Source organism: Impatiens glandulifera, chromosome 3 (genome assembly GCF_907164915.1).
Source record: "Impatiens glandulifera chromosome 3, dImpGla2.1, whole genome shotgun sequence".
NCBI lineage: Eukaryota > Viridiplantae > Streptophyta > Magnoliopsida > Ericales > Balsaminaceae > Impatiens > Impatiens glandulifera.
In genome coordinates, this window is record NC_061864.1 from 17,169,772 (window position 1) to 17,181,180 (window position 11,409).

The following is an 11,409-nucleotide window of genomic DNA, read 5'->3' on the forward strand; positions in this document are numbered from 1 at the left end:
AAACAGACATGTTCATGTTAGAGATTATCACACTTCGTCATAATATTATCGTTCAAATCGCAAACTCAAATTCGATATGAATTGTCACCCTACTTTAAAACATAACCTTGGGCATACCTTCTTTATAGTATATTTTAGTGAATTATTCTTGGATTAAATATCTTCCCAAATCCAATTACTTGAATTTTGTGGTTCTCTTATAATCATGAACTTTTATTTAAAAAAAACAAAATCTTTGTAATCTCATGATGCATGTACAGATTTGCAATTGATCTCACCACCGTCCTCCATCCCATGGTTAAGATCTCCATGCATTGACTTAACTATATATATTATCAGATATGAGAAAGAATCATAATCACACAAACTTATACAAATTAAGATCATGATTATAAAATAATTATCAACTAATTAACTAACACAAATCCATCTCTTGGCCCTCATATGCCCACATCCTTCATTTTTGATTCATTGGATTTAAATTGACTGATCCTGATGCTGATTCAATGGAATTAAATAATGTAACAGGTCAGCATTGTGCTCCAAAAAGCCTGCAAAAAGATATTACCAATTTGTTTGTCATCTACTTGTTTCAATCCCATTATATTATTATTTCTAGTGTACTTACATTCGATTTTTGACCTAGTTTAATATCTTCTATTGTTTATTTAATTAATGGTCCCCCCCCCCCCTCGGTCTAACTAATCTTCCATACAATATCACATGTTTTATTTTAAATTAAATAGTGACCAATAAACAACCACATATCCATTCTATTATAATAATGCATTTAGGGAGTAGAGACAACTATAACAATATGATATTGGTGACCATCATTTAGAAAATCACACTTCAAACAGATCTTCAATGAATATTTATTCAAATTTAACCTTAATGTCTTACCCTTATTATATAAAAAAAACATGGTCAATCTAAATAAACAAAAGTTTCAAGATTAAGACATACTATATCAAATTCTAAATTTAAATAAATAAAATAACTATAACATAATGATAGATAAAAAAAATTCAATATGTATTCTAAACATTTGTTCTTAACATTATAAGTATTACTATTTGTAAACAAAGAAAGTTTTAAACCTTTTTTATCCTCAAACAATTCAAAAACATTTCCTCGTATTTACACAAATCAAATCTTATGCATAACCCTAATTTGATCAGGCATCAAACAATCCGATCTTTGCCTCCTTTCACCATAATCTTCTTCCTCATTATCCAGTTCCAAGCGAACAACCGCCCCTTCCTCCGACAATCGCTCCCTCAACTGCTCGAAACTCGGACACAAAACCTTCTCGAACCACTCATCTAGACCTCCTTTCCCCAGCCATAACGCACCAAAAACCTTCTCGAGAACCGAGTCTTCCACTTCTATCGACACCTTTCTTTCCGACATCACCTCTAGAAACCTCTCAGTTATCCTCCTCTTGATTTCCCCGCATATTGTACCAAAGTTCAATGACTTAAAAACAATTGTTTCGTCAACATTTTCGATCACCTCACCAGGAACAGAAGTGACCGAGAAGAACTGCCTTCCCTCCGATTCGTGCTCGACAGTAACATCACTCGAGTTGTGAGACCCGTCTGTCCTATCCTCATCCGCCATCAGATTGAGATCGAGCGATAGCCTCGGCTTCTTGATCCTTTCTCCTTCGTCGGTTAGCCAGCTGGCACGACGCTTACCGCCCTTCTCCTCGTTAACAGAAAGCCTCAACTGCCAATTCCCACTGGCTAGAGAAGAAAACCTAGCCTCCTCCGAATCAAATGTGTTTCTGTTATTGTCCGGTTTCACGGTTAGTATAAAAACAACATTCCCAAGGTTGATTTCGCGTCCGTGAGAATCAGTTAACCGACCCCTCTCCATCGCACGTCTAATGCTCAATCGAATAATCGCGTCAGATTCATCAAAATCCTCCAACAGTATAACTGAAAACGGATCGTTCCTAACTGCCTCCGCTATTCGATCCAAGGCGGTTTTTCCGCGGAAACCCATCGTCGTGTCTGAATCTCGTCTCGACCCGAGACATATAATGATCGGGGTTTCACCTTCGGCGAGAACCGACGCCATTTTCCTCTTGGCGATCCTGTCCGGGCCTGTAAACAACAACCAAACATCTCCTTTCGACGAACCACTTCGTTTTTTCCCATTACCCATTCGACATCGGGTCAAGGCGGTGGCTAAGGAAGAGGCGGCCTCTTGTTGCCACCACGCCTTTTCGGTTAATCTCTTTAGAAGCTTCTTAAAGGTGACGGTATCGGCCGCTTTCGCAAACTTTTCTACCTGAAAGTCAGTCGAGAAGAAGTCTTTTAATCGTTCCTCAGTGAAATTTTGTGTCTTCTTCTCGGGAATAGCTGGTTGGGAAAGGGCGAGATCTGTTCTAACCCTAACCGGGTTACTCAAACCGAGTGCAGGTTGAAAATTTGGATGAAGATGTAAACATTTGTCGCTCCATTTCTTCTTAATAATTGCGTCTTGATCATCCTTGTTCTGAAAATATATTTACAAATGGAAAAAACTTAATTGAAAGTTCGTGACAGCTTCCTCTAGGAAATAAACCCTGGAATTCAATTCATTCGAAATGGAAAGAAATCAATCAATTTATCTACCTTTGTCGGATCCATGTTATCGGCTTTGGCATTTTGCAACCAACGCGGCAACAGTGGGCGAGCAGATGCTGATTCCGCCACCTCTTTCTCGTAGCTCTTGGTGCAGTCCGGACAGCATCTGGTTCCACGGGAAGCAGCAGCAGCAAGAGGCTGTGGGATTCGGTTAGACTCGATCGAATTGCCAAGAATTCCAGTTCTTCCAGTCCTGAGAAACTCTCATTTCATTAGCCAACAGATAAATATTGCATATCTTTAATCCTAAAGAATGACATAATCAATCAAACAGTGAAAAAAGAAATACCTTTGAAACAAGCCAGGAAGAGAAGGAAAAGGAGGAAGAGATGAAGCTGTAATTGGTAAAGCCTGCAAATCCCAATCATTCTCCATTGAAGAATGATAAACTTGGCATCTCAAATAAGTTTCGCAAGTTGCAGTTCCAATCAGCCAAACACCATTAACGAAGCCATGGCGAAACCTTGACAACAGGCGAGCCATCTCAGCCACAGCCACCCTTCCTGATTCAGAAACCTGTTCCACCAGCCATTTCAAATCGCCCAAATCGATGACAACTCCAGCCGCTCCGTTCAATCGAACCTCGATTACACCGCCCAATTCCTTAATCTTTGTGGCCATTTCTGTCTCCCTCCCTAATGTTATCACACGGGCGTTCTTTAACAGGCTTCCTTCACTCACTTCTCCTTTCTCTATTCTCCTAATCACCTCCTTCACTATAGACTCTGGTTGTGAATCACCAACCAGAACTGGGTTCCTTTTCTTGCTTTTAAGCATTACATCAAACACCTTCTTTACATCATCTGTTTTCAGCTGCCCTGTATTACCCTGTTGTTGTAACCGTGGATTCAGATATAAATTCCTGTTGGGAACGATTGAGGATTGAATTGGGATCGGAATCGGACTGGGATTGGGATTGGGTCTGAACATGATTCCGATTGGAGATTGATTCGATATCTGCGTTGGTCCAGATTGAGAATTCATCGATTGCTCAATTATAACCTTGACCGCCGGACTCGAAAAGCTAGCCTCTCGCATAACGCGGCTGACGCTGGGATCATCGAGAATCGAGATGATTAGTTGCTCAAGCTCAACCTTAACAGCCAACAAAGGCTGTTGCTGTTGTTCAGGGCATCCACGTCGTTGATGAGCCTGTGCCCGTTTAAGCGCCGCCATAAGAGCGTTTGAAATTGGCGGTTCAGTCCCAACAGCCATGTTTTGAGCGGTGGGTAATCGTTCTAGGGCAACACTAAAACAGAGTTCAAGTGCACGACATTGAAGAGGATGAGAAGAGTTAGGATGAGACCTAATACATGCCTGTCTGAGAAATCCAGACGGTGAAGCCAGTAGAGTCGCCGCCACATGAAGCGGCGTCGTCTGGCCGTGATTACGACGTCCAGCCTCACCGATCGAATGATTAAGTACGCCTGCCGCTTCCGGCGTAAGGGTTTGCTGGATCGTGCTTAAACCGGCTCTCATCTCTTTAGAGATAAATCAATCTCGAAATTCGAATTGAATCAAAATGATAAAAAAAAAAAAATGTATTTTATCTATCTATCTATCTATATAGGGGGGAGATGGAGATGCTTGGAATCGCAGAAAAGGCCAAAAGGGGAGCACCGAAAGCTAGAAATGCGTTTTATTCCTTTGCCCTTTTCTTCTTCTCTGGATCAAAACCTAGAAAGGAGGGTAGAAAAAGTTCACCTGAAACTGAAGATGGGTATTCTTTATAATCTGAATCTGGGGATCTTTAATGGAAGTTCTTCTTCTTCACCGAGTAGACTCTCTTTCTATCTTTCTTTCTGGGTCTGACAGAGATGACGATAAGAGAGAGAAAGGCGATGTCTTTCTGAGAAATTGAATAAGAAAAAGAATCCCTGGACAAGAATGAAGAGACGGAGTAGAAGAAGAAGAATGAAGAAGAACACAGTTGTTTGTTTGCATATACAAACAAAATCTTCACTTTAAGCTTTAAAGATTGTTTTACAATTACTACTCTTTTCAAGTCAAGCCACCATTATTTTTTTTTTTATTATTATTATAATATATTCAAAAGCCACCATTACTTTTTCTTTTCTTTTCTTTCCTATTTTACTATAATTTCACGCGTTACAATTAATTTTGTCCAAAAAAACTAATATATTTCAAACATTTTTAGAAAATTAAATACCTTCTATTTTTAAGATGTACCAAAAATTATATATATATATATTTTTATGTTTTTGTTAAGAAATTTTGTTTGAAATTATTATTGTTACTATATTTATAAGATTTTGTTAATTGTTATTAGATTTGATTAAAACATGTGGATTACAAAATATTTTGATATGTATAGCTAGATATTTAAATAATTATCAAATTCACCAAATATTTGATAAATCCAATTTGTCGTTTATACGGTCGATTGTATGAATAAAGTATAACCGAGCTAATAGAGTCGCATTTACTCAATTTTATCTACGGTGAATCATAATTTAGATATAGTTTTATTATTATTGCTTATATATATTTGTATTATTTAGTAACATATTGGCTAACTAAATCAACCAAAATAAATCGAACAATAAACAAAATTTGTCGTATAGTTGTACAATTCGGTGTATAAATCAACTGAATCTAATCGCTTATAAATTTGATTCTTTTTTAAATAAATAATTAATTATATGTTGGTTAGTCATTTTTTTAGAAAAATATCATATAGATTGGTTAGGTAATTTTTTATATCTACTAATGCACAATGAATAATTTATTAACTTCTGTCATTTTTACATTGCAATGGGGTTAGTTGGATATTTGGATCTAGTTCTCTATTATATAATATATATATATTTTTTTTATAATAAATAAACAATGTAATAAAATAACCCAAACCAAAAGAAGAAAAAAATATTTTAAAAAAGGTATAATATCATATCATAATGAGATATAGAATAATCCCAAACAAGGCTTAGCTAAGTAGTGAGTAGGGGTTGTTTGTTTTCTAGGCGACAATCATAGTGCTTTTTAATAATGATAACGACGCTATTGGAGACCAAATGTGTCTTTACAAACGATCCTTTCTCTCTCATTTGTGAGTACTAGGCCTGGTTTGATTTGTGTTTTTTTGTTATAATTTTTTTTTTTTAAATTTTTTAATTAAAAAAAGAACTTACATGACACCTTACAATCATGACCATACTTAACTCAAAACAACCCGTTTCAACTCAAAATTCGTGACTTTTTTATCTCATAAACCAACTTTCAATAATGTGCAACGATAATTTGAAATATGTTTTAACAAAAATAAATAAAAATAAATAAATAATAATAATAATAAATAAATAAATAAATGAATCATCTAAAATTATTTAAGTTAAATTATATATATATATATATATATATGATTTACATTAAATCAGATGAATTAAAAGTAGTAATAATGATCGTCATCACTTCATTATGGGCCTGCGTTTTGAATTATCTTTTAGCGACGCACGCCCTCTCTTCCCTTGCCTTTTACGCGTTTTTCGAGTTTTCAACTATCTATTGTCTTCCAAAATTTTCACCATTTTTGTCTTTGTTTGATTTTTTTTATTATTGCAAATTAAATAAAATAAATACGTTTAATTACAAATAACGTTAAGTTAAATGTGATTAAATGTACTTGATCAATTATCGCATAAACCAAAAATAAATCAAACCAAAAATAAATCGAATCAAATTAACTCTTTATTCCGAAAAAATAAAGATTTAAAAGAAAAACTTTTAAAAGTGTATTTGGTGCCTTTTATGTATAGAAAATTATTTTAGGATAAAATTACTATTGATATTTCACTTTGAAGTAATTTATTAGGATAGTTGAAGTGAATAAAATAATGTTTAAGAGAGTATATAATTAGTTCGATTTTCAATAAAAACGTTTTAAATTGAAATAGAGATCTTTTTGTTATATTCTTCAATAAATTTATTATATGTTATAATATATAAAAAAAAATTAATAGTTGTAATTCAAATATTATATGAGATTTTGTTTTTTCACTTCAAAGTTATAATAGATATTGAAAATCACACTAAAAATCAATTCAAGATAAGGAGATGGACATGGCTTCCATTTAAAGAAACACAAAGTCACCACCCACATAATCTTGAAGGATGATGACCATTTATGAAATCTCAAAATCATAATGATGTTCAAGTATTTATAAATTTATTTTACTTCAAAAAAACTCATCATCCTCTATTTGCCTATTCATAATTCATCCATCCTCATCCTCTCCCTTTACTTTCCACATTTTTACTTCAAATCTATTTGTAGCAATAAAAAAAAATAAAAAATCACCCATCTAGAATAAAGAGAGATGAAAATGACATTACCTATTACATTTAAAGTCATGACTTAAAAAGTGTGAAAAGATTTTGAAGATATTATGAAAATATCAATAAAAAAATGAAAATAATATAGTCTTCAAATTTGGTATGAACAAAAAAATATCCAAACCAACTTAATTAATAAAATTTGAAATTATTTGGTTATTAGATTTTAACAAAAATATTCATATCATATAACTCCATGACAAAGATATACTGACAAATCTTTCACTATTGAGGAATATATATAAAATTAAGTTGAATTGTTAGAAACCAAATCAAAGTAACAAAATCTCAATATTTTTAAAGGTGACTAAATTTAGATTTTAAAACTTGAAAGGTCAAAACTTTAATAAGGTATAAATAAGGATACAACATTCAACATGAAATCAAACTAAGCATAAACACCTCTAAAAAGGTTGGAACGATTGATTCTTCTTGCACTCAAAGTAAGTAGACTTTAAAACCCTACTTTTTAGGCTTTTCAATCCCCATCCACTTTCCTCCTTTTTTTTCTTGCCTTTTTACTTAACTTTTTCCATTATGATTAAACCTTAACTTTACTTTACTTTGTAATAAAATAATTAACTAATTGATTAAGCACCAATCATCCAACCAAAAGATGACAGGCAAAAGGAAAAAAGTTTTTGTTAAAAGTACTAAGTTACCCTTTAACTTTAAGAGGTACTATGATACACTTTTTTTTCCCTAAAAGCATATATTAGATGTGAGAAGAAACAATATTTATTTTTATTTCAAATTTAGAGGTAACAATAAATAATGTCAATTTAATTGTTTTCAGACAAGTTAAATGTGTAATGTCTCACTTAAAAAAAAATGACATCACGTCTCGAATTTTCGGATTTGATTCCAATAAGAACGTTTTAAGTTGAAATGACACCAAATAACATCCTCCTTATAATTAGTATATTTATCTTATTATTTACCTTTTTAGTGTGAGTTGTGTTATCTTATTTTTTTATAACTTATTTTTCATTTGCACATAGAGATGATAATTTCATTATAGACTAATCCAATTGAAAACAACTGGTTTATACTAATTTCAAACATAAACATGTTAGTATTGAAATGGATTAAAAGGGACCAAAATCCTTAAAGGATTTCCTAGTGTTAATTAGGGTTGGAAAAGGGTCCTAAAAAGTGATGGAAATCCTTAAAAGATTACAAAGAGTATAAATTAGGGTAGGGGAAAAGGTTCTAAAAGGTACTTTATTTCACACCACCAATAGTGTGGGAACTTGGTATTTGTTTGGCACTAACTAACCAACCATACTTTACACACAAGCAAGCAACTTTCTAAAGGAAAATTACAAGAACATCTTTTTCTAGGATGCTTACTTAAAAGCTATAGAAAGACACTTTTCATACTATTAAATCACACATCACTTGTTTGTGTAAAGTGCTTAGTCACTTGTTATATTTGATTAATAAAGCCCTTTTAAATCAGTACTTTTTTCATAAAAAAAATCACTTTTTTTTCATTCAATTCAAAATTAGAACTCATCTATGTTACATTAAACTATTTCAATAAAATGACCGAAAAGTAGAGTAAATATAGAAGAAAAAAATGTTGATAATGAAAAATAGTGATTTAGTCGCTTAAAATAGAATTAACCATTTATACGAACATTGCATAACACATTTATATCTAGACCAAAGATGAATTGGATTATGTCTAGATCACTTTGGGAGAATTGAATTGGAACATTTAAATATTTTCCTTCTATCAAGAAATAATTTGTTATTCTTGTGATTTTTGATACATTCAATCAAGAGAAATAGAAGAACATTTGAAAGCATGACCTACTTAGATTTGCTTAATCTTGAGTTCAATTTTCATGGCTATGCCCAAAGCTTAGAATTGGTCCCTTGATGTTTAATTTGACCCTTCGATGTTATTGGACTTGTTTGGAAACAATTTTTTAAATTTAATTGAATTTGTTTAGAGTTTGTATCCGAATTGTCAATAAATTTATTTAAAAATTAATTGTTTTTGTTAAATATTTCTTTTAAACGTGAATATACATAATTATTCTCTTATTGGAGGCTTTGTATGTATTTTTGTCAACAACAATATCCATACAAATAACAATTTGTTCAATATATATAATATATAATATAACACTTAAAATAAATTATATATATATATAGCATAAAAAATAATTAGAAATGTTTTTTTAAAAAAAAATCTACATCAACAAGCTCTTGATATATAATAAATTAATAATGTAACCCAATATTATTAAATGCTTCCCATCTATCATAAAGCTTCCACCTTTATCCTTCTTCTTATCTATCCAATTGAACTACTAGGCTTAGTTTGTTTCCAATTTTAAATGATTCATCTCAAATTCTAAAATTTATTTTCTTGTGTTAGTAGATAGAGCTTAAATGATCTATCTTTCTGAAGTTGTAATTATTTTTGGGTGAGACCATTTTTTATTCATTCAAAATTAATATTTTAGTTTTGAATCAAACTAGACCTAAATCTCACCCGCATATATAGACATAGATAAAGGTTGATATATATCTTGGAGTAGGTGACAGATTCAATGGCCAGAACCTGAATGTCCCTTAATAAATGTGACCACCTTTTATATTCATTATTGGACATATGGATCTGATTTTAAATATATATATTGTTAATATTTTTGTTTTATCTGAATTTAAATGAAATATGGTTAGTTGTTGCATTATTATTATTATTATTATTATTATTATTATTATATGGAATTGAATAAGTCATAGACTATGATTGATTATGAATCTATTTATACAAATGCACTAGATTTTAGAAATTTGAGTTAAATACTATCAAGTGTCATTTTATTATCAAAATGCCCTTTGTAATTATTTACATAATTCTTAATATAAAGATCTGTTTTAATACAAATTAAAATAAAATTTGAAACCAATATCTTTTATTTATATTATGACAACATTTTATATGTATTTTTATGTCATAAGAAATATAAAAGTAATGAATTAATAACAAATGCTTTAAATCATGTATATATTATTAATTATCCCAATATCTCAATTCTTATTAAAACATCATATTAATAGATTTCTTTATATTATGATGTTTAGAAATTAGTTAAAAATAATAACTAATAAAGTGCTAGATTTTTCCTCTCTTAAATTTGATTTTCTTAAATTTGATTTTTTTAAGTAGGTTAGTATGATATTTTATTAATACTGTCCACTTCAATTTAAGAGAGTGTATGAGAATTAAATTAAAATCTTTAATATTAAAATAATTTTTTTTACGTGTCGTATTTGGTTAAAAGTTATTTAGATTTTATTAAATTTGTTTTTATCTACTCAGAGCACGGTACAGTACGGTAGAAAATATATCTGGCGGTATAGGTAATACCAAAAGATTTCAATAAATTTTTCGGTAAAAGCTTTACCAAAGGATTTTCTATATATCTTTCGATAAAGTCATTTTCGAAAGATTTCAATAAATCTTTCCCTATTTATCTGAAAAAAGATCAAAGAACCTATTTGGTTTTCATATATCCGATTTGTTGTCAGTCTAATTAGAAGAAATACGATCTATATTAAAATGTCATTTTATAATTAATATCGATAGATTTAATCATATTTATCGAAAAAGGATATACCGAAAGATATACATAAATCTCTCGGTATAGCTCTACCGACAATTTTGTAATATGTCGTCTAAGGCATCTACACCTTTACCGACAAGAGTAATGCCGACAGATGCCGATAGTTTAATGACTTGTCGGCAAAAAAGTATTACCGACAGATATAAGGCATTTATCGACAGATTATACTTTCGGTAAAAGGCCCATTTTTACTAATGCACCTTAAGTTGAAGTGAAGTTTATGACGGTGAGATAAGTCAGAACACCTTAAGTTGAAATGGATGTCTTAAGTTGAAGTGAATGTCGGTGAGATAAAGTTAAATTCCAACATTTAATGACATTGATATCACGTTAGATTCCAACATTTAAAAATAAATAAATTATTTTTATAAATAAATTTGTTATATATATTATTAATCCATATTTACATATTTTTAAAGGGATGATGAAGTGAAAATTGACACTAAACATGGATGGCCTACATATAGAGAAAAAGACAAAATAGAATAGTGTAAGCAATTAAATAGAAGAATGGGCCTCTAACAAAATGGAAACATGTTTTTCTACATATTCTAATTAAAGATAAGATAATAACATACTAAAATTAAGATATTTATTATATTGAGAGGTCTCCTCTATTTTCCTTGTGGGTGGATTATTGAGGTAACAATTGTTGTGATTAGTCAAGATGTCATTAATGAATACTATCTTCAAAAAAAATATTCATAATTTATAATCAAATCTATAAAAAAAATATTATGTCAAACGATAATATAAAATATAGTAATTTAACT

At 30.9% G+C, this 11,409-nt stretch overlaps 1 protein-coding gene across 1 annotated transcript; it reads right to left on the reverse strand.

The window, feature by feature from the left end:
- Positions 1-1,011: 1,011 nt before the first annotated feature.
- LOC124929496 (protein SUPPRESSOR OF MAX2 1-like) lies at positions 1,012-4,526 on the reverse strand. The gene is made up of 3 exons (XM_047469872.1): positions 2,926-4,526; positions 2,625-2,829; positions 1,012-2,505 (listed from the first exon to the last, which is right to left on the reverse strand). The coding sequence occupies exons 1-3, from the start codon at positions 4,113-4,115 to the stop codon at positions 1,150-1,152; spliced, it is 2,751 nt and encodes a 916-aa protein (XP_047325828.1). The 5' UTR covers positions 4,116-4,526; the 3' UTR covers positions 1,012-1,149.
- Positions 4,527-11,409: the final 6,883 nt, after the last annotated feature.

Excerpts from the sequence above, each read along its gene's own strand:
- LOC124929496 (XM_047469872.1), bottom strand. The coding sequence starts at position 4,115 with ATGAGAGCCGGTTTAAGCACGATCCAGCAAACCCTTACGCCGGAAGCG. Across the intron at positions 2,830-2,925 it reads CTTCCTGGCTTGTTTCAAAG|GACTGGAAGAACTGGAATTC; the intron begins GTATTTCTTTTT and ends AGAGTTTCTCAG. Across the intron at positions 2,506-2,624 it reads ATAACATGGATCCGACAAAG|AACAAGGATGATCAAGACGC; the intron begins GTAGATAAATTG and ends ATATATTTTCAG.